Source organism: Macrotis lagotis, chromosome 5 (assembly GCF_037893015.1).
Source record: "Macrotis lagotis isolate mMagLag1 chromosome 5, bilby.v1.9.chrom.fasta, whole genome shotgun sequence".
Lineage (NCBI taxonomy): Eukaryota > Metazoa > Chordata > Mammalia > Peramelemorphia > Peramelidae > Macrotis > Macrotis lagotis.
In genome coordinates this window covers 79,599,168-79,624,236 of record NC_133662.1, presented here as the reverse complement: position 1 = coordinate 79,624,236, position 25,069 = coordinate 79,599,168, and the positions used below count along the sequence as shown (strand labels likewise).

General features: G+C 33.7%; 1 protein-coding gene across 1 annotated transcript in view; it reads right to left on the bottom strand.

Moving 5' to 3' along the window:
• Window positions 1–25,069, bottom strand: part of ZNF292 (zinc finger protein 292) — a 125,903-nt gene that overhangs the window by 25,088 nt on the left and 75,746 nt on the right. The window contains 4 exon segments of the mRNA XM_074187119.1: window positions 6,248–6,450; window positions 13,795–13,930; window positions 15,546–15,624; window positions 15,779–15,933. Coding sequence (XP_074043220.1) covers window positions 6,248–6,450; window positions 13,795–13,930; window positions 15,546–15,624; window positions 15,779–15,933 — 573 coding nt within the window.

The following is a 25,069-nucleotide window of genomic DNA, read 5'->3' as shown; positions in this document are numbered from 1 at the left end:
CAATTCAAATACCATGGGGCCCAAGTCAGGATAACAGAATTTTGGGCTTGGAATGTAATATTCTGGAAGGCAAAATTGCTTGGATGACAACCAACAACTGAACATACTCCTTCAGGGGAAAAGGGGGAATTCAATGAAATGAGGGACACACAACCTTTCCTGAGTGAAATGACTAGAATGGAAAAGAAAATCTGATCTTCAAATACAAGACTCAAGTGAAGAATAAAAAAGGAAATAAACAGGAAAGGCAACAAAAGAGACTTAATGATATTGAACTGCTTATATTCTTGCATAGGAAGATGCTACTGATAACCCATATGAACTTTTTCATTTATTAGGGCAGTTAGGAGCATATATAGATAAGGCACAGGTGGAAGCTGAATTTGAAGGTATACTATATTAAAAAGATGGAGTTAATAGGGGAGAAAGGAATGTTCTAGGAGAAAGGGAAAGGAGAGGGAGAATGGCTAAGTTATTTTACAAGAGGAAAGTAGAATGAAAGAGGGGGAAGATGAGGAGGAGTGAGTGAGCCTTACTCTCATTGGAACTGGCTCAGAGAGGGAATAGCATATACATTCAATTGGGCATAGAAATCTATCTTACCCTAGGAGAGGAAAGGGATGTGAGACTGGGTGTGGGGGGAGGGGGGGAGGGGTAGGTGATAGAAGGGAGGGAAAATTGTGTAGGCTAATGAAAACCACTTTTGAGGAAGGACAGGGTGAAAAGAGAGAATGGGATAAATGGCTATAGGGAGGAATAGAATGGAAGGAAATTCAGTTAGCAAAAGAAGGGTTTCCTCTAATAAAAATCTCATTTCTCAAACATAGAGAACTGAGTCAAATTTATAAAAAGAGTCATTCCCCAACTAATAAATGATCAAGAGATATGAACAGTTTTCAGATGAAATTATCAATGTAATCTATTTAAATTATTTTTAAAAATGTTCTAACTCACTATTGATAGGAGAAATTTGGGTTGGAAAAATTCTGAAGTACTGCTTTATTATTCCTATTGAACTGGCTAATAGGAGAGAAGGAGAAAATGACAAATGTTAGAAGGGCTGTAGGGAAACCAAGACACTATTGGAAGAATTGTGAAATGATTCAAAAATTGTGTAGGGCAATTTGGAACTATGCCCAAAGGGCTATAAAAGTATACCTCTTGGCTTAGTGAGTCTATATTCTAAAAGAGATGAAATATGGGAATAAAAAAAACATATATATATATATTTATATAGTAAATTTATAGCAGCTCTTTTCTGATGGTGAGAGCTGGAGAGTGAGGGGATGCCCATTGGTTGGGGAAATGGCTGAACAAACTGTATTATGTGATTGAGATCAAAACTGTTCTGTTATGAGAAATGATGGATACGATGCTCTCCGTAAAAAAACTTGAACAGATGAGAAATGTATTGTATACAAAATAACAACAACAAAACAGGATGATCAGCTGTGACTGACCTATCTTTTCTCAGCAATGCTGTGACCCAAGAGAATTCTGCAGGACTTATGATAAAGAATGCTATCTATCTGGGGTGGCTAGGTGGTGTAGTGGATAAAGCACCAACCTTGGAGTCAGGAGTACCTGGGTTCAAATCGGGTCTCAGACACTTAATAATCACCTAGCTATGTGGCCTTGGACAAGTCACTTAACCCCATTTGCCTTGCAAAAACCTAAAAAAAAATGCTATCTATCCCAAAGACAGAGCTGATGGTATCTGAACACAAACTGAAGCAGACATTTTTTTCACTTTATTTTTCTTGAGGTTTTCTTTCTTTGCAGAGGTTGAGGATGGAGGGATTATGTTTACTTTAACAACATACTTATTATGATAATATTCTTCTTGAATATATATATATATATATATATATATATATATGTATGTATATATTAGTTTTTGCAAGGCAATGGGATTAAGTGACTTGCCCAAGGCCACAAAGCTAGGTGATTATTAAGTGTCTGAGGGTGGATTTTAACTCAGGTACTCCTGACTCCAGGTCCGGTACTCTATCCAGTGCGCCACCTAGCCACCCCTTGACTATATATTTTCAACCTATACCAAGTAACTTACTTTCTCAATGAGAGGGAGTAGAGTGGGAGGAAGAGAAAGAATTTGGAACTCAGGGTTTTAGAAGTGAAGGATGAAACCTGTTTTTGCATGTAACTGTTGGGGGGGGTGAGGGAGAGAAAAGTAAAAAGAGAAGAGAGATTCTGGAAGTCCTATTAAAATTCAACTGCTGCTTTGATACCTTGAATTATCACCAAAACATCCCTGCTGTATTATGACATCTTTGATTTCCTTTCTCCTTTTTTTGCCAATTCTTGATAGGAAAAACAGGATCAAGTAAGTATAAACATTTACATATGATGTGGTAGTGTATAAAACAGATGGTAGGGATGAGAGGAAGGTTGCTAACTATGCTAGATACAAACTATAATGTGTAGATAAATTTACAATGTATATTATTATGAAATGAAAATGGTTGGGGACATACTTAAGATTAATTTGTAATAAAACCAATCATTTTCATAACCTATAAAATTAGGTCCTGGATTATCTCAAATTCTCCTTCAGTTCTGAATCACTGAATCCTATAAATCTCTGGCAATTTATTGTTCTCCAGACATAGAAACAGAGAGAGGGAGATGGACAGACAGAGAGATAGACACACACACACATATACAGAAGATCATTGTGATAGGTGAATGGATGTAAATGAAGTTAATGGAGTGGGTACAATAAATGTAGTAGGCTTAGAGTTAATAGAAAATGCATATCCTTGTGTAAAGTTCAAAGCACATATAACATTAGATACACAATAATATACAATAAACATATCAGGGAAGTATCTTACAAATTTTATAAAGGCTTTATGTGGTAGGAAAATCTATGTGTTCAAGAGAGTTTTGAAAAAAGTCTATTTGAATTTAAGAGGTAGGGATTCAAAAGGCAAAGAAGAAAAAGAATATTTCTGGTAAAGAAAAAACCATCACAAATCAATTATTCAACAAGCCTTTATTTATGTCCATATTTGTGCCAGGACCTGGGCTAGGCCCTGGGGATATGAAATAATCCCTCACCTTGAGGAGCTTAAATTCTATCAGGAAACATATCATATTACAAGCAAAACAGATACAAAGTGATTTTCGCAAGGGATGGCCTGAGCAGCTGACATTCTCAGGAAAGATTCTAAGTTAGAATGAGGTGCTTAAGATGAATCTTGAAGGACAGTAGGGTTCTAAAAGGTAAAGTGAGCAAGGAGAACATTTCAGACATGAGGGTCAGCAAGCACATAGGGATAGGGGAGAGATGGGGTGCAGTGTACAAATAACAGTAAGAAGGTCATCTGACTAGGCTGAATGGAAGAGAAATTATATAAAGGCCTGGAAAGGAAACTGGTGCCAAGTAGTAAAGTGGCATAAATGCCAGGAAGAATTTATATCTGATCCTATGAATAATATGGAACAATTTGTGCTGATCAAGCAAAGCAGAAGAGATGGTCGGATTTCCATTCTAAGACAATAATTCTAGCAGCTCTGAGAAGGATGGATTGTCCTGGGGAGAGGTTCAAATCAGGGAGATGTTAAGAGAATAAGAAGTGATAAAAGTGGGAACCACAGCAGCTTTATAGGTGGGAAGAGGGTGAGAAAAGTGTGAGATGCCACTGAAGTAAACATAAGGAGATGCATCGACTGAGTGAATATATGAATATATATTAGTTAACAAACATTTATTAAGAGACTATTGTAGGGGCAGCTAGGTGGCACAGTGGATAAAGCACTGGCCCTGGAGTCAGGAGTACCTGAATTCAAATCTGAACTCAGACACTTGATAATGGCCTAGCTGTGTGACCTTGGGCAAGTCATTTAACCCCACTGCCTTATTAAAAAAAAAAGAGTATTGTAGGGGCAACTAGGTGGTGCAGTGGATAGAGCACCAGCCCTAGAGTCAGGAGTATCTGAGTTCAAATCCAGCCTCAGACACTTAATAATTACCTAGCTGTGTGGCCTTGGGCAAGCCACTTAACCCCACTGCCTTGCAAAAACAAACAAAAAAAATCTATTGTGTTCAGTATTTTGTGCTAAGTGATGGGGGTACCACAAAAAAGCAAAAACAGTTCCCATCCTCAAGGGGTTCACAATTTAATAAGAGGAGACAACATACATACATAGAAATACCAATACTAGGTCTATATCCCTTCAAAATCATAAAAAACAGGAAGTCTCACATTTTCAAAAATATTCATAGCAGCTATTTTTGCAGAGGCAAAGAATTTGAAATTGAAGGGATGCTATCAGCTGGGGAATGGCTGAAAAAGTTATGGTATATGTAGTACTATTGCTCTATAAGAAAATATGAGTAGTCAGACTTCAGAGAAGCATGGAAAAATTATACAAACTGATACTTGAGCAAAGGGAGCAGAACCAAGAGAACATTGTACACATCAGCAACAACATTGTGAGATGATCAACTATGATGGTCAGCTCCTCTGAGCAGCTCAAAGGTCTAAGACAACCCTAAAAGACCTGCTATGGACAATGCTATCTACATCCAGAGGGGAAAAAAAACAACAGTCTGAATGCATACTATGTCATTTAAAAAATTCTTTTATGTTTTTTCCTCCTTTCTCATGATTTCTTTTTTTCTTCTTCACTAATATAAAAATATGTTAAATAGGATTGTACACATATGACTTTTACCAGATTGCCACCATGGGAAGGGAGGAGGGAAGGGAAGATAATACAAAAATGTGGAATTCATAAATTTACAAATGGATGAGGGTTGAAAAACTACCATTACAAGTAATTGAAAAAAAAAATTTCAATTATAAAAACAAAAGAAAATACACAATTCAAATACAGTATTTTCTTCAAGGAACAAATATGACAGTCACTGGATTGTGGCACAGATTACAGGGAAAGGAGGAAGACGGAAGACTTCAAAGATGAGAGGTGTTAGATTATGGAAGTTTTAAAAGTCAAACAGATGATTTTATATGTGCCCAGAGGCTTTGTGTAGTAGATGGTAGCAGAACTGCATCTTCAAAGGACAAGGGACTCTCTAAGGCAGAGTTAAAGAAGGAAGCACATTTCAGGCATGTAGAATAGGATGAGGCCTGGGAGATGGAATATCAAGTATGAAGAAGAGAGAGAAAAGGTCAATTTAAATGCAGGAGTCCAATGAGACTGTATAATTTGGAGACAGGGTCATGAGGAAAAAAATAAATAGAAGAATTTATATTTTATACGAGAGGCAGTAAGAAGCCACTGGACAGAGAATAGAAAAGTCACATGGTTAGATATGTGCTGAAAGGAATTATTTGGGTAGCAGTGTGAAAGATGGATGTAACAGAAGTCAACCAATAAAGAGTCTGCTGCAATTAACAAGGCAAGTGGTAATGAAGGTCTGGTACTTGTGGGAATGGAAATAAATAGATATGAGAAATGTGAAAGTAGAAATGGCAAGATTGGGCAACTGATCAGCTATGAAAAGCAAAAGAGAGTGGGGAGTGTAGAATAATTTGAGATTTTAAAAGATGGTTGGGCCTTCAATGGACACAAGAGAAATTATAAGAGGGGAAAAGATTTAGTGGAAAAGTAATGAATTCAGTTTGGGATATAGTGAGTTTGAGATGTCTAGAGGATATTCTGTTTGGAATATCAAATTAGGTTACCAAGAGAGGGGAGACTAAAAAATCTTGGGGAATACTCATAGTTAAGCAAAGAGTGTGATAAAGATGTTATTTATGTTGTTTTCTTGACTCTAAGGCAAGTTCTATATTCACCATGCCATAATACTACTCATTACTATTCAATAATTAATATATTTTCCCTATTCTTTAAATAATAAATTTTCAATGGTTGGAATTCCCTAAATTTTTAAGGTCCCAGGAGGGCAGAACTTGTATATTACTCATCTCTTCATCCTCCTCAGTATATATTGCATTGCACGCAGCAGACGTATGACACAAGATAATGACTTTTAACTATCACATCTTTCCTATAATTTAACTGCATTCTTTAAAAAAGAACACTACTAGTTAAAATAGCAGCTCAGAGAAACTTACATACAGCAGAATGAACTAAAAGAATTTCCTCAATCTAAAATCACTAAGCAAAGTCTTTGACTAACTTGAAGGATCAGAAACAAAAACCTTTTACCACATCCCATCTAGAATTAATAAGATATCTAAAAAATCATGTCTTTAAATTTTAGAAGCAATGTCAGAAAAGAAAACATACTTACCTCTTCAATTAACTTGTCATTTGGTGATGCTGTGCTGAGACAGACAAGGTAGGTTTGCTTAAAACTGCCCTTTGTACCAAGCTCTGGATGATCAGAACACAGCTTTGCTAAGGCAGTAGCTTGGCTTAACTGATTTGCTTTGATTAGATGTTTAATTCTCATATCCAGCAAGATGGGACCCTCAAAGGCTAAAAATTCATTCACTTTGAAAGACAAAACATAACACATTATAAACAGAAAATTCTCCATTTGGTAATACTATATTTGAAATACAAATATTCTCAAGGAATTAAAACCCCAAAGGACAGACATCAGTAAAAATATTTTGTATTGTATTATAAGGCTTTTGTTTTTTTCATAAAGTTCCTGACCTTAGAAGAGGCTACATTTTTAAAGAGTCATTAGTAAATTCTGTCCACTAAAATAACATAATATTAGAAGAGAAAAAATAATAAATTCAGAAATACTTAATTTAACAAGGATAGAAATAATCCTGCATTAAATGGTAATGTTCAAAGTTGTCCAAAAACACTCTAAATTTTTTTATCTGCAAGGGAGTTAACTCTAAGAAGAGCATTATGGTTTGGAATCCTTGGAGATTCCAAATGGTCCATATAAATGTAGATATGGTATTTCAGACAATTTTAAGTTGTGGTTTTAAATTACAAATAAGAAATGTTTTTCTTGTAAGAACACAAGACCTATTTCATCTGTGTTGTTGTGTCTGGAAAAATCATACTTTCTGAAGAACAGTGCCCATAAATTGTTAATATATATTTATTATATTTATTTTTCAGTTGACTATTTTGAAATTCCTTTCTAGTACTCTGGTTTCACAATGGTGTAATGAATTATCTACCAAGAGGAACTTTGTAGATAATTTAAAATTTTATGTGGTAATAACATGAAACATGGGAATTTAATATGGAAATAACATGAAAAAATATCCCATAAGTAAAACAGGTTTTCCTATTTATAAATGGAGTACAATACTTACCTAATACTAATTTTGTTTTTTCTTTAGATATTTTATCCTTTACTCTTCTTCTTGTATCTTGAGAACTACTTTAAGTTACAACTAATTCTGAATGTCTTGATTATTTAACATAGTTTCTCAGCTTCAAATCTTAAGTGAATCACAGGAATCTCAGATTTGGAAGGTACCACCGAGGCTCTCTAGTCCATTTTGTATATAAAAGTTCCAGAATGAGAATCCCCTCTACAACATACCCGGCAACACTAGGCAGCTCTCCAATGTCCTTTGGGCAACCTGCAACTTTGATTCTGTAAAGATTGTGGTGTTCCAAGATTTGTCACCTACAGCATATCACCTGGAGAACATTTGTGTTCAAAAAAAAGATGTGGTTTTGTACTCCAGCACACCTTGAGATTGTTGAAAGCATTGAGCAATTTACCAAATGCCAACCACTGTTTTCTTTCTTTTATTCAGTTTTGAGACTAATTCAGTGCTAATTAACTATAATGCTCTTCCCAGGTGTATGCAGTAATGTAATAACTTAGGGGACTGACCACTCAATTCTGTTTTTATCTGGATAATGGACACTTTTCATACATTGGTTTATCTTATATGAATTGCTAGTAATCACAAAGAATAAAAGAATCTTGGACCAAAGAAGTACTGCTATCAGGTCCAAACTGCACCTTAATAACGATTTCCTCTAACATAAATCTCATTTTACATTTTTTCCTCTGTTCAATTCAATTTTACTATAAATATGGCCCACAGATCTGGCCCATCCAGATCTTTCTGTAATCTAACTCCATGACACAATAAAATAAAATCTATTTTAGTTTTGTATCAACCGTAAGTATGTTAACAATTCAACCTAAGATATCATCCATTAACATTGATTAAAAAATATTAAGTAGCACAAATCAAGGTCAGGTTCATTTTTCATTAATTGATTATGTCTTTGGTCCAAACATTCAAATAGTTCTAAGCAAACAATGTCAATATGTAAAATCAAATCATACAAAATATCACATATTTTGTTTTCATTCCAGGCTCTATTTTTTTATGCCCATTTCCCTTCTATTCTTCTTCATATCAAATTAACTCAAGAAATTAAAAGATTAAACACAGATAAAATAAATACTAAAAATATATAATCTGATCAAAAAAGTAGATATTTAGGACAAGATTTTTTAATATGTCTATAAGAGGAAAACATTTTCTTTGTTATGTTGAGCTTACTGTGTCATGGGGAAACTGATTTTTAAGTTTAAGTTTGGAGAAAATATGAAGTAAAAATGATGGTTATTCTGACTGTAAACAAGATAAAGATATTATACTAGCTAGCTATGGGAATAATAATGTTCATACCAGTTACTTTTATAAGGGTTGCTGATGAGCCATATGGGTTTGTTGTGAGAAAAATGCTTTACTAACAAACCTTCAAGTGCTCTATCAATGTGACCTTATTATCATTACAATATTTTTTGATCATATTAGTGGTGGTGGTGGGGGAGTTAGCTGACTTTCAACAACAATATTCAATTATTTTGTAATCAACAGGCAATGGGATATATTTGTTAAATTCATGTCACTGATTCATTGAACAAGTTCCACTCTATTTCTCCAAGATTAGATCAGATCAACAATGTTCCTGTTTGTAACCTACTTTTTTCATAGAAAAGAAACTAAGTTTCAAAAATCTCTATGAAAAATTTAAAATGAAGGCAAAGGTTTCTTTCACCAAAACTATTTCAAACTTATACTGTGTGGAACTGAAACTTAGAAAAACTGTACTTATTTATTCCTAAATATATATTCCTAGATACTCAAGTCAATAGAATATCTGTCAATATGTTTTATCTTCACTGGAAAACAAGCTGAGTAGAATAAGTTTAACTATAATTGCTTTGCATACAGGGCATTCTTCCCTACATTAAGATTTTTCTGAGAGAAAAAATAATTATACACACACACACACACACACACAGCCTTATTTTGAAAATAATTACACCAAATTATTGTATTATGGGGCATCTAGGTGGCACAGTGGACAGAAGGACCTCAGTTCAAATCTGACCTCAGACACTTGATATTTACTAGCTGTGTGACTGGGTCGGTCACTTAAACCCCATTGTCCCACAACAACCAAACAAAAAACAATTTGTATTATTTCAAAATATTTATTTCAGAGAGTTAAAAAAATCTTTCAATTCAAATAAAGATTTTTAAAAATTGTTACTTTTCCCAAGAAGGCAGTTGTGATAAAAAAGAAATAAAACCAAGTTACATCCTTATATAGAAAAAATAAATATAAGGAAAAGTGAGGCTTACATTTGGCCAACATAATATTTGCACTAACATGGAACTAAAGCTTACTTACATTTAATATGGACATTTTTGTGGGTTTCTTTTGGCACCATCATTAATTTCATGTTTTCAGTTACTTTTTAAAATTCAATATTTTAAATAGTATTGTGTAGCTTTTTCAAAACAAGAGGAGCTTCGGCAGAAGTTTCCTTATAGATTTTTTTAAACTGGAAATACAACTAAAATCTTAAGTCAAATTAATATGAAAGTTATCATTTCTCTGAATGATTACAGCTAATGGATATTCTAAACAAGGGCAGCTAGATGGCACAATGGATAGAGCACTGGCCTTGGAGTCAGGAGGACTGGAGTAAGAATTTGACCTCAGGCACTTGACTCTTACCAGCTCTGTGACCTTGGGCAATTCACTTAATCTTGATTGCCTCACATCCAGGGCCATCTCCAGTCATCCTGATTCATAACTGGTCACTGGACCCGGATGGCTCTAGAGAAGAAAGTGAGGCTGGTGACTTAGCATCCCCCTCACTCAAATCCAATTCACGTGCTTGTCATGGCATCATCTCCCTGATGGTGGTGGTCTTCTTTGAAAATGAAGGAAAACTTTATCTTCTAAATGGAATTTTATTCAATACCACTGAGACTGAAATTTTTTAAAAAGCCCACTACAGTGCAAGAATACATTATTATTTTTTTCCTACCAAAATATTTTAATGGCTAATCTCCTAGAGGAAAAAATCACAAGGCGTGGGAAATTATGTTAACAGAAGTTGATGCATTCCAAAAAAACTCTTTACACATCTACACATATAATACATAGAATTTTTAATTTTTTATGTTGTATTATTTTCTTAATATACCTGACCCATTGCAGGAATTCTAAAAACTACTTATTGATTTTCTGGTATCCTTAACTTTTTATTTATAAAACAATTATAATTCCAATTATAAATTATAAAACAATTATAAATTCCTATTTATAAAACAATTCTAAACATCAATTCCTAAAATACCCCAGGGGTTATTTTTTATTTAAGGAAAGAGGGACTGGATTAAATAAAATCTTATTCCTACCCATGGGTTCTATTATTCTTTGAACTGCTACATGCTGTTTCAACTCATCTAACGAGTAAGTACAGAGTTGTCAACAAATTTATTTTAAACAAGATATTCAATAGAATAACTATTAAATGTGTTGAATCATGGACTGACAGTATATGCTTTATTATGATTACCTTAAAATAAAGTTTTGAGTAAAGGATTAAATAAAATATTTAAATCCAATTAAAAAAAAAAGTTTGCCCTAACATTAAATACTTGAAAATGCAAGGAACTTTTTGGGGAATATTAGATTTTTTTTAACTGAATTAAATTTCCAGGATAATATTCATGTAATATTAAAATATCTAAGTACTATCCAAACACATAATATACAATATTCATTGATTCTTTTCCTTTGTTATTGAAAAAGACCAAAATGATATCACACTATTGTGTCTGACTGGCTGGATCAGACCAGAATGAGTTTGGAATGCTCTACCACAAGGTTGGGCATAAATAGTCCATGTGCGCACCTTGGATGTTTACTCTAAACTTATGAATGTCATGTTTACTTTGATACAATAATTATAATATACCATAAACATAAGACTTAAAAATACAGCGAGGTGGCACAGTGGATAAAGCACTGACCCTGGAGTCAAGAAGACCCGAATACAAATCTGACCTCAGAAACTTAATACTTACTTAGTCGTGTGACCTTGGGCAAGTCACTTAACCCCATTGCCTTGAAAAAAATAAAAAAAATACATGGAAAAGATAGAATATTTTCATTTATTTAGTTGAACTAAGTGGCTATCATCATGCCAGGGAATCTTTTTTTTTTATCCAAAGTCAAGACTCACCAAAAAAATAAACAGATAAATAGTTCTAAGACATGCATGTAAGAAGAAATTTAACTTAATGTAATGAGTTGTTCAGGTTATCACTTTGAATACTGAACTAGGAATATGAAGGACCTAAAGAATTATGTTACCACAGATAAGCCACTTCATCTTCAGCTTTCTCATCTGTAAAATGAGGATAATAATATCTATAATACCTATTTCATGAAACTTTTGTGATGTTCAAAAGACAATGAATGCAAAAATATTTGATGAAACTTTAAATGTTAATAAATGACAACTATTATAAAAGAGGAACTATGAAACTTAAATATAACAAAAAATATTCAATTCAACATTATGGTGGACAGGGGAGACAAAAAACAAGAAACAAGGAAAAAGAAAAGAAATCAACAGCTGAATGACAATAATGATTCTCTTAATGCTATTCATATGGTTAAATTACAATTATGTTTCTCTACTTAGAATTACAAGGTATTTAGTATACATTCAATTGGGAGGTGATAAAGCATCAGGTGTTTTTTGGGGAGATTACTCCAGGAAATAGATTTCCCCCACTAGTTGAATGAATGTTCCAAAAAGACACTATCTTGACTTCACATTCAAGAGAGACAGACATAATACATAAGGACAAAAACTCTGAGGAAAAGACAAGGAGAGAAACAGAGAGAAAAATATCATGTTAAAGTGACTGTGTAAACTAAATTGCTATGGTACAGATTTAGAGTTGGAAAGGACTTCAGAAATCATCTATTCCAAAGATTCTTTTTAAACTGAACAAACTAAAGTTCTCAGAGGGGTTTAAGTCACTTGACCAAGGTCACATGTATTAAAGAGACAGAGTCACAATTTCAGCCCAGGAACTTCAATCTAGGACTCATTCTACCACATTACCCTTGTGCCTTCAACTTGGGTGAATATAAGTACCCTATTTAAGGAGTATTACAGTCAATTATAATTTTCCTTCTGAACCTTGGTCCACTCACTGTTATTTCTTCAAGTAGGAAAAAAGATTTTACTCTCAAATTTTACAAATACTTTGTTTTTAAAATTGAAGGCTTCAGAATTCTATTCCATATATGTATACAGAACATATTTTGATTAAGAAGTCTATATCAATTTCATAACTAATTTTTCATTGACCTGATAATCAAAAGACTCATGTCTTATTTTTTGTTAAAAGATTCAAATATTTGAATAACAAACTGACACCAATATTTATTATGATGAATCCTAAAGAAGGCAAAAAAATTCACTCCTCAGAAACAGAATGGGCCAGATTATTTATAATTCTACTATCCAGAGGGGAAACTAGGCCCTACTCTCCACTAATCTTTGAGAGAAGCTCCACTAAACTTATTAAAATGCAAAGCCCTTAGGGACACTAAAATGAAAAACTATGTTTTTTCTACATGCTTAGTACAGTCTGCATATAAATATGAAAATCATGTTTCCAATAATTTAATGTAGTGTCATTCATATTATTCTGACCAGACATTAATTTCATGTATGTAGGAAGCTCTCAGGGGAATTTCCTTTATCATAGCAGATTAGCAGCTTCTTTGCAATTTGTGGAATGGCTAAATCAGTCATATTAGCACAGTGAGCTTGCAATCTACTTTCAGTTTGATGCCAGTTTCCTTGAAAATACAGTTATTCTTTAAACTCAGATGGGACATCTTTAAAGCAAGTAATATTTAAGATGGAGGCAGTGGAGCACTAGGTTTGGAGTTAGTGACCCTGTGTACAAATTACAGGTATGCTACTTAGTACTAGTAAAACCTTGGATAAGTCATATCCCCTTTGAGTCTTAATTTTCTCATCTTTTAAAATAAGAAAGTTAGACTATAAGACCTCTAAGGTTCCAATCTAACTCTATCTGTACACAAAATGCTATGATTATATATCAGAAAGAAAATCTAGAATGGGGCAATGGGCTCTAGTATAAAAAGTACTGAAATGTGAATTGAGACCTATGTTTTTTTTATTGTCAAAGCTATTAAGGACTTACTGTGAGAATTTGGAGTAATCGTTTTCCATTCTGCTTAAGTTTCCTAATCTGTAAAATAAGCTGTTTATCCCTTAAAGAATTCAAGTAAAAACTGACCACATAAAGTACTCTCAGTAAAGTAGAGGACCTTAAAGGTCACTTCCAACTGTAAGGTTCTCCTAACCTTCTTGACAGGTAAGAGTGATCCTTGAAGATGAATGAGATCAAACACAAAAGATTACTTTAAAAGATCTTTTAAAGGTGCTATTTTAAAATAAAGTTACATAAAATATTAGATAATTATTTTTTATATTTTAACAGATATATATTTCTTTTTTCCTAAAAATTTTACCTTTTTCCTTATCCAGTGGTTCCTGGGAAAGAATTGCATGCAGTACTGGGTTTTTCCATACCCCAGTCTCTTGAGCAAGAGTAGCTAAAAAATGCAATTCACAGCTTCCATTCTCCATCAGCTTTTTATGAGCTACCTATAAATATCAGAAACCAGAAGAATTATGATTACATTTTAAAAAGTCACACTAAGCATTTTGAGTCATAAATTTAAAATAAAATCAGCTAGGGAGGCTCAGGTGATAGAGTACCAGACCTGGAGTAAGAAAGACCTGACTTCAAATTCAACCTCAGACACTTTCTTACTATATAACCCAGGACATGTCACTTAATCTCTGTTTGCCTTAGTCCACAATGCAAAAGGAAATGACAAAATACAAACTAAATTCTGAAGTGTAAGCTCACATTTTTATTTAGAAATTTAATGCAGGCTTGTTAATAGTACATAATAAATCTCTATTAAAGACAAAATAAAATGTCTCAAGAATTTTAGAAAGATAAAGAAATGTATCCTATTTGTTTTGTTACATTTACTATTCTATAAAATATTCAATTAGTTGGTAATAATTAGCAAAATGGGCAAAGTAATCCAATATTACATCTGCATATAAAAAATCTACAAATTGTCTTTTGTTAGTAAAGTATATTTGAAAAAATATAATATTCATTACAATCTAATGTCCGTGACATGCTGAGACTTGAAAATCAGAGGATAAACAGATGAATAAATATGAATCATGATCAAATAATGTAAGATTTTCTCTTAGCCAAAGGTAAATTTCTAAGCAAATTTTAAAAATAAATTATTTCTCAGGCCAATTAACATTTTTTACTTTAGTTTTTAAGTCTTGCATTCTCAAATAAGGTTTATAACATAATAAAAATTGATAAAACTAAAAAAGTCATTTTTAGAACTCTGACAGTTTGTTGGAGGATTTTGCCCTATTATTAGAAAATGTATTATTAATTCAATTAACTAAATCACACATCCAATATATTTTTTAATTATCAAAAACGTATCCAATTCTGTTTTTGGTTCTGAGAATATGTAAGGAAGTACAAAATGTGGTCCTGTCCTAAAAGACTTTATACTCTTGTTCCTGAGACAGAGCTAATAAATAAAAAAAAAACAGAAAAAATTAAGAACTGCCTTAATGATATGAAATCTCGAAGTGCAATAAGAAAACTAAATGGAAACACTAGCTTCCTTCAAGGATCAGCTGGTGTCCCTATTTTGATACCCCACAGTTGCTACTGTTCCTTCTTTCATTCCTGAAATTAGTTTGCATTCTTTGTACATATTTTTCAGACATACTATAATAAAAGGAAACAATCACATAGATTTTACATATATCTGGTGCACCCAGATTCTTCCAAGTAAAATGTAAACTTCTTGAGAAAAGATACTGTTTTTGGTTGTGTCCTTAATTCCCAGTGTTTAGAATAGTTCCTGAATATAATAATCACTTAAAAGATACCTGCTGAATAAACAAATTAATAAAATACCTTCTTTAGAGACGTTTAAGTGAATTGGCTTAACAAAGTTAGATAATAAATTTGGATATTTCTAAATTCAGACATGGGCAGCTGCCTTCCTCTGAAAAAACCCAAGTTGACTGACTTTTTTTTAGGAATAATAATGAGTTAATATATTGAAATGTATGTGCTCTTGTGCTGTCTACTATAAACTGAAGTCTGCACCTTAAAATAGGAGGCAAAACCATTTGGGATACAACTACTACAAATTCTTACCTGCACCAATGCCCGAAACTCTTTCCATTGATTATCTGATAATTCAAAGGGTAGACACAGTAAAAGTTCCACACAGCTTCTGAAAAGCACCAAGTTGGTAAGGACACACCAATGAGTCAAGTAAAATTAAGAGATTTTTGTACTCAATCTAGTTAACATTAAAATTTAAGATAATTTCTAAAAGGTCATAAAAATCTAAATCTAGCATTTGATTTACTGAAAAACATACTTACAACGCCAATCGTTCCAGCACCAATGCTACATTTTCACACTCAGAGGTAAGATAAGGTCGTGCTTTAGCATAGCTTTGAATGGCCACTGTGTAAACTTCCAACAAAGGTAAAGGATCTTCTGAGGTTTTCCATTTCTCAGCATATTCGAGAAGTGTCTATTTAGAAGAAATAATAAGCATGCTAAAAATAAAACAAATCTTAAAGTGATTCTCAGTTTAACAATGTTTTTTTTTTTTTTTTTTTTTTAGATTTTTGCAAGGCAAATGGGGTTAAGTGGCTTGCCCAAGGCCACACCAGCTAGATAATTATTAAGCCTCTGAGGCCAGGTTTGAACTCAGTCAGGTACTTCTGACTCCAGAGCCTGTGCTCTATCCACTACCTAATTGCCCCTTATCTGCACCAGCTAACCTCCCCAACAATGTTTTTTTTTTTTTAAGGGAACTTTCATTCATCAGAGGGAAGAAAATCTGTTTTTTGAAAATTTAATAATTCACAAAATCTCAGAGTAGAAAGAGAATCAGAGTCCAACTTGTACCAGAAATGTCTTTTACCACACCCCTACTCATGGTGATCACCAAGTTCTGTTTGAATTGTACTTGCTGGATAACCCAGTACTTCCAGACAGTTTATTTCACTACTTCACAATTGCTTTTAATTGTACTCTTTCTGAGTTGCCTGAAAAATGCAAAAAATGTGTTCTTTTAAACTGTTCTTTTTAATTTAGTATTTTAATTAGATAAAAACTTCTTTAATTCAATCAAAAGATGTAAACTGTCATCTATGTTGGTGTATGAATAACCTGGTTTAAAAAATATACAGATGAAATGATGTCTCGGCTAACTTAAGGGGTAAACATCAAAAGATGTTTAATTTATTTTTAGCTTAACTAGGATACTTTTAAGCTAAATTGTATTCTAATAATCTTGAGGATAAAGATATAGACTTTTACTGTGATTTCATTTGAGCAGGGAACTCAACAGTTCAGGTCAGTAGTACCTTTTCTCTAAGCCAAAGAGATGACTTAGGGCATGAGACACTAAGTGCCTTGTCCAGGGTCCCAGAGTCAGGACATGTCAGAGGCAGGTCAGCACTCTATTCTCTAATTCATTTTTTCTCAGTAATTTCAAACATTATTATTACAAAAGGTAGAAAATGAGGTGATTTCTAGTGCACTGCTTGACCATGCTACTTTAAAATTCCAATGACCAATTTATTATTTGAAAATTTTTAAGATTTAGTATAGCTGGAAGAACCCTTTGAGCTCATGCACTTAAACCTCCTTATTACACAGTTGAAGAAACTAAGGCCTAAAGGGATCAAATATTACACAGGCAGCAAGTGGAAGAACCAGGATATGAACTCATCTTCTGACTCTGAACTCTTAATTCCATTAAAATGAACTGCTTATGGTCATAAGTTTCAGTTCAAAAAAATGAAAAAAGAAAAAAAGAAAAAAAATAGGGAGGACAAACTGATGGACTTAGTGTCAGGAAGATCAGGGGTCAAATCCTGCCTCTCAGAATCTCAATTTCTTCATCTATAAAATGAAGAGGCTGGAAAAGATGCTTCTGAGGATCCTTCTTATAAATCTATGATTAAAATTAAATCCATGATCTTCAGTTAAATAACAGGTTTTTATTATATAGAACTATGCTTTTAAGAGGCTGAAATGAAGGAATAAGTAGTGGTAGAAGTATACTTACAGATGTTATTAATTCTCCTGCAATTACTATTTTATAGTTCCTTGGTTTACTTTGAATACTCTGAGGCTCTAGAGACATATTTTGACATGGTAACAAATATCTCTAAAAGCAGTTGGTCACAAGTGTGCATGGCAGACTACTGGTCAAGGACTCATAAAAGCCAAGCTTATAATTGCACACTTCCAAGAAGGTGTGGGGCAGCTAGGTGGCGCAGTAGATAGGGCACCAGCCCTGGAGTGAGGAGTACCTGAGTTCAAATGTGACCTCAGACAAATAATTACCTAGCTGTGTGGCCTTAGGAAAGCCACTTAACCCCATTTTGCCTTGCAACCCCCCCCAAAAAAAACAAAACACCTAAAAAGCCCTAAAAAAAAGGTGCAATATGAAATTACATTTTCACTGTCATTGTGTCCTATTATCGAACATTTTGTTCCTCTCAAAAGAGTAAGCTTGCTATGTTTAAAGACTTATCATTCTTTGTCTTCGTATTTCCCCCCTACCCCATTGTTAAAAAATGACTGCTGATTAAATGATTTTTCCAAGATAACATAGTAAATAACTTGAGTCTTCTGGTACCCGGTCTGTTATTCTTCCTAGTACTACTTCTACAAGGAAAGTTTAACAGAAGGAATTAAAGGACAAACAGAATGCAAAGGGCATCTGACAAATGTCCTCATAGTATATAATAAGTTCACTCTGCAGTTGCTTTTTTTTTTACTAACTAGAGCAGAGAAATGAATATGCATCAAAACAAAATATCACAAATTATGTTCAAGACATATTACTTATTTCCCTGAAGGAATAATAAAGAGGAAAAGTCAGAAGATTAAAGTCACTAGGATTTAAAGTTTTATGTATGTGTAAGCTAATTATCCCCCCATAATAGTAACAGTAGGATTTATTTGCATTGCTCTATCAATTTTGGCTATAACAATAGTTTCATTTCCTAGAAATACCAATAATTATATTTAGATACTTAAATATTTCTTAACTTTTCATGGAGTCAAGATAAGAACACAAAATCTTAACTGTTTTGAGTTTTAGATCGTCTTTTAAATTACAATTTGGCAATGAGGTTGGAAAGATTACACTTTGCATTAAATTATAACAGAATTAAGTTCTCAGATTGAAATTTTAAAATGAGAAAAGTACTTAAAAGATATAAAAGTCCAAAGTTATGTGTAAAAGTGAACAATGAATATAACTGGGATTTTTTTCAATGTTTAATCAAGTATTGCTGATCCCCCTTTTTTCTTTTAAAAATGTTACATGAAATGACCTTCTGCAAGAAATGTAAAAAATGTAAAATAATATTAAGAATAAAATTAAAAAATTTTTTAATTTAAAAATTGTCAGCAGTACCAGAGCTCAAACTACTATTATTATTATAAAAGAACAATTATCAAAACTATTTGGTACTGGCTAAGAAACAGGAAGGTAGATCAAAGGATAAGAGTGGACACAATACAAAGCTGCAAATTATTCTTTAAACTTGTGTCTGACAAATGTAAAAATTGAAAACTCTTGAGATGAGAATTTATTGTTATAGACCTTTGACCTGGATATAAATGGGGATGTGACAAGAAAATTATTAGAATATGGAACATATCATACCTATCAGACTTATGGATAGGAGAACAATTTATGAATAAACCTATTTTATACTTCCTAATGGTATTAAAGTTTTTGTACAAATAAAACCAATGTAGCCCAGATTAAAAAGGAAGCAGAAAATTGGTGAAAAAGATTTATAAACAATTTCTCAGATAAAGGTCTCATATCTCTCTTATATACACAGAACTTTACTAAATTTATAAAAATATGATTCATTCCCCAATTGATAAATGGTCAAAGGGTATGAACAGGTAGTTTTTTTGATGAAGAAATCAAAATTATTTGGTCATAAAATGCTCTAAATCACTATTGATTAGGGAAATACAAATTCAAACAATTGAGTTATCATCTTAGTATTTTTAATAACTTTGGAACAAAAAAGGGGAATGCAACAAATATTGGAGGGCATATGAAAAAATTAGGACACTAAAAGAATGTAAGTGGAATTGATTCAACCATTGTGGATAAAAATCTGAAGTTATGGCCAAAGAGTTATAACAACTGTGTGTACCACTCAATAGAGTATAAAAATCTAGAAGAAAAAGGAGAGAAGGGGGACGGGGGGATGTGGGTGACAGAGGAGAGGGTAGATCATAGGAGAGGGTAGTAAGATATATATAACACATTTTCATTTTTACTTTTTGAATGGTGATGGGATTGGGTGACCAGTCTGGGAACATAGGGCTGGGTGGTTGCAGGGTCTCTGGGGTGGGATGTAGGTTTGGGGCCCCGTGCTCTGTCCACTGTGCCACTTGGCTGCCCCACAGCACACTTTTGAAGAGGGCCAGAGTGAAAGGAGAGAGAAATTATAATAAATGGTAGTGGGGAGGAATGGATGGAGGGAATTACAATCAGCTACAGCAACTGTGGAAAAATATGGAAGTAACATCTTTGATGGACTTATGATAAAGAATGTGATCCACCCAAGACAGAGCTGATGGTATCAGAACACAGAATGAAACACATTTTTTTTTGTTTTTTTTCACTTTATTTCTCATGAGATTTTATATTTTTGTGGGGGAGTATTATATTTACTCTTAAACAAGAATATTTTAGTAATGTGTAAATAAATTTAAAACTGTACATTTTGACAAAACAATATTACTATTAGGTCTATATTCCATGCTGACTTGGAAAAAGGAAAAGACTTCATATATTCAATAATTGTCATAGCAATTTTTGTGGTGGCAAAAAATTGGAAATTGAGGGGATGCCTGTCAACTGGGGAATGGCTAAACAAGTTGTGATATATGATTGTGATGGACTACTACTGTGCTGTAAGAAATGAAGAGCTGGTGAATTTTAGAAAAAACATGGGAAGACTTACACAAAATACTGAAGAATAAAATGAATAGAGCCAAGAAAATATTGTACACAGCAAAAGTAATACTGTTCTACAAACAACTTTGAATGACTAAGTAATTTTGAGTATCATATATACATAAATGAACTATAAAGGACCTATGAAGAAGGATGTTAACCAAATCCAGAGAAAGGAATAAATAGAAATGTGTATAGTATTATTACACATACAATCATACATATCTACACATATATATGTGTCTAAGGCTAGCTGTCTCAAGGGTAGAGGGAGAAAAAAATGCACAGTAGAGAGCAAAAAAAAAGATGAAATCATGAAAAAGCAGGATAGTTTTGAAAACAATGTATAGTATTTGTTAAATACTTTAAAAAGTTAATAGTATGAAATAGAAATTCATCATTTGATATTGAATCCTTTTTATTTTGTGCTAATATATGGAAATGATCTTTTTTTTCTTCTTGTATTTATAAACTAATACAAAAATTTTAAAGTGCCCAAAATGTCTGTATCTTTGACCCAAAGATTTTACTGATGGGCATATATTCCAAGGAGGCTACTGACAAAAAAGTCAATGTTAATTTTCAACATAGATTGGTTTTTGCTGAATTTTTTCTTTTACTTTCCCTCTTTTTCTTTCTTTAAAAATTTCTGTTATAAGCAATTCTCTCTGAAATATGAGTGAAGGAGGGATATAGAAAAATCCAGACAATGCCAAAAGAAAACAGAAGATATCAATTAAAGCATTTTTAAAAACAGATCTGACCTCGTACTCACCATTCATTATACACTAAATACCCTACACATTCAAAGGCTCAAATACAAAGCACTTTGTCTTTTAAAATAACCTAGTCCCTTCATACTTTTCCCTGGGGGGGGGGGCACTTTACTCCTCCTTAAGGAACCAAAGTTTGACAATATAAGCCAATATTTTGCTGTTCCTTGAATATGACACTCCATTTTCTGTCTGCATCTATCCCTCATCACCTCCATCTCCTTGACACCCTTAACATCTTTCAGATGTCACTTCTGTAGGAGGCCTTTTTAGACCGATGACACTCAGGTTTTCCCTTCAAAGGATACCTTCCTTCTTTTAACAGTTGCCTATGTGCTTATTTACATCTTGTTCTGAGTTGGCTATTCAACTGCTAAACTATGGCAGATCTATGTCCCTCTTAATTTAGCCTGTTACAACCCAAGTTCTAGTTCTTAATTCATATCAAGAACATATCAAACACCTATTATATTCAAGGTCTATATGTAAAAAAGAGAAAAAATAAACAGTTCTGCTATACAAAGGTGGAAAAACAAGAATACGTAAGCATAATACAAAGTAAACTGAAGACAGCATTGACAAATGGAGGATGGGAAAGGTAAGTTACTGAGTTGAACCATCTAAAGTTCAAAACAAGAATTTTGAGATTTGAGGATAACCCTTTCTTATATGCATCATTAGGATATAAGCATATATGAAAGCATAATCAAGCTATTAATTTCTACTGTTTTACTTTTTTCAGACTATTCACTGCCAAGGGGAGGGAGAGCGGTAGAAAAATGTGCAAATTATGAATCTGCAAATGAATGAATGCTGAAAAACTAAAAATTTATTTTAAAAAATAATACATAGTAAAAAAATTACAATTTCTAGTGTTTCTAAAAGATGCAGTGTAGCATGTTGGTATGACAGAGAGAAAGCCAGTGTCAGTATCAGTAAGATCTGGATACAAGTTTAGAACCCTGACCCATCTTGATTATATGACCCTGAGAACATTACAATTTGTCTACCAGGCAGCTGTCTAAGATTATAATAAGCAGAACAGTTAGTGACCTGCACTGGTAGAGGGAATATTCTCGCTAGGAGTTTCCTACAACAATAAAATCACAGGCCCAATCCAAAAAATAGATATTTTTAATAACTGTGGAATAAAAAAGTCTAGGATAGATACTAGATGAAAGAAAAGTAAAAATATTAGGATGCTAAATTACTCTCTTAAATGATTTTGTCAAACAATGAATAAGTGCCTACTATCTTCAAGGAAGTACATGAAGTATTTGGGAATTTTTTTCCCTCCTTGATGCATCTGTGATTTCATGAGTGGAACTTACTGTAGAAACTCAAAAATATTGGCAACTCTCCAACTTAAATATTAAGAGAGCCACAGACTTCTGAGGCTTCATCCTTTTTTACAACTTTTGACACTGTTGATTATCCTTCTACTTCTGGGTTTTCATGTTACTACTTTGTTGGGGTTCATTTCATGGAAATGGTCTCCTTTGCAGGACCATTAACTATATCTTATCTATAGAATTCTTTCCTGGAACTACTCTTTTCTATATTCCCTTGTTGATCTTATGAATTCCCAATCAACACAACTAACCCTGGTACAAATAAGGAACTAATAAATGCCTGTTAACTGCTAATTATATAGATGATTTTTTAAAATGTCTTCATCTCTCTCCTTAAGTCAAATCTTCAATCTCTAAATACTTGGGGAAAAAAAGGATCATAACTCCAATACCTTCATTTTACAGGTGAGAAAACAATCTGAGATGCTAAAAGTCTAAAGTTCTTATGGCTAGGTGGTGGCAGAGCAGGAAACTGAAGTCTGATTCTTTGACCACAAATCAGCACTTCACCTGGTAGTCTTAAAGGTATCTCAAACTCAACATATTCAAAATAGAATTCTATCTTTCCCCCTAGACCCAATCCTTCTAATTTATCCATTATGATATGAGGGTATAACCTATTTCACATTCTGGAAGTTATCCTTTATTTCTTCCTTTTTTTTCATCCTTCACATCCAATAGTTGCCAAGACTTCTGAATGCTCTAACATCTATCCCTTCTCTTAATTCACATCGAAATTGGGTCATCTCAGAGGCGGCTGGGTGGCGCAGTGGATAGGGCATCGGCCCTGGAGTTGGGAGGCCCTGGATTCTAATCTGGCCTCGGACACTTAATAATTACCTAGCTGTGTGGCCTTGGGAAAGCCATTTAATCCCATTGCCTTGCAAAAAAAAAAACAAACTAAAAAAAATGGGTCATCTCTTCCTACTTAATCTAATGAAACAACCTCATAAGAGGACTTCCTGGAAGTCTCCATCCTCTCTAATCTATTGTCTATAAAGTTCCCAAACTGTTACTTCTAAAACACAAGTTAGTCTAAGTCCACTCTTCTGATTCAGAATATTCACTTGGATGTCCAATCACTTCAAGATAAAACATAAACTTGCCTCTGGCATTTAAACACTTAAAAACCTGCCTTCCCACCTGTCTTTCTGCATTGAACACCTATTACTACTTCCCTTAAGCAGTCTAGGTTTTCATCCAAAGAGGCCAAACAAGCCTCCTTGTCCTGTTCCTCAAGCCTGTGATGCTCTCCTTTCCTATTTGCTTCCTCATGAAACCTCTAGCTTCCTTCAGACTTTAGTCAAAATAAACTTTCTTAAGATATCTTTTCAAGTCTACTTCCTAAATCCTGGCATATGTATGCTGCATTTATCTCTCTCAATTCATCCCTGGAAAATAAGCTTCTAGAGGGATGGGGCTGTCTTACATTGTAAATATAGAGCTGGCACAAATAGGTATTTGCTAAATGTGTGTTGACTACTGAATGATCAAAAGCCATCTAGTTGGGGGCGGCTAGGTGGCACAGTGGATAAAGCACGGACCCTGGAGTCAGAAGTACCTGAGTTCAAATCTGGCCTCAGATACTTAATAATTACCTAGTTGTGTGGCCTTGGGCAAGCCACTTAGCTCCATTTGCCTTGCAAAAAAAATCTAAAAAAAAAAGCCATCCAGTCCAATTTCTCATTTCAGATAAGGAAAAGCAGGACTCACCTCCCAGGGAATGGCCAGGGCCCTGAGAAGGTAAGGCTCACCACAGTGTAACAACAATAGGGATCACAGAAGAACTTAAAAACTGTTGTTCATCCTACAAAGGCTGCCCCCATGGTATGGAGTCATGTGGCAATCTCAGGGGCTCAGGACACAACAGAAACAAAGTTGTTCTGGTTCTTGAGGCAATGATTGCTACTGGATAACTATTATTGCATCCACGAATGAATATAAGGCAAGTAGATGTAGGAGAACCTGAACTGAATCATGAAGACAATGTGGAAGCTGATGTGGGACCAGATGACTAAGTGCTAGGAAAGCACCCTGGTTTCAAAAGTAGTGAGAACATACATGTGTCTATGTGAAGGTAATATGAAGATTTCACTGCCATTGGGTCAGTGATAAAGCTTCAAACAAAATTATGGCCTGGATACTGGAAGAGGCAGATGTATCAGTTAATTTTCAATAAGAGATCCTTGCTCTACTCTCACATCACCAGAGCTATGAACTCTGTACAGACTAAGGCTCATGAAAGCCTATCCCAAAGAGGACGACCTTCAATAACTGAATTACAGATTTCATCTGTAAATGTAAAGATTCTGACATCTTGCACAGACCTGTGTATGGAAAGGTTCTTAGTGCTGGGACTGGGTTAGTAAGGAATAGCCATGCCATGATCTTTATGAGTGTCAGTTATCAATGATGCTCACTATTTTTTTCTTTTTAAAAACTTTAATAAACACATGCAGTCAAAGCGAAGGGCTAGATGACGGAAAGATTTCTGGAAGAAGGTTCAAGTCAAGTGTAACCTCACACTTA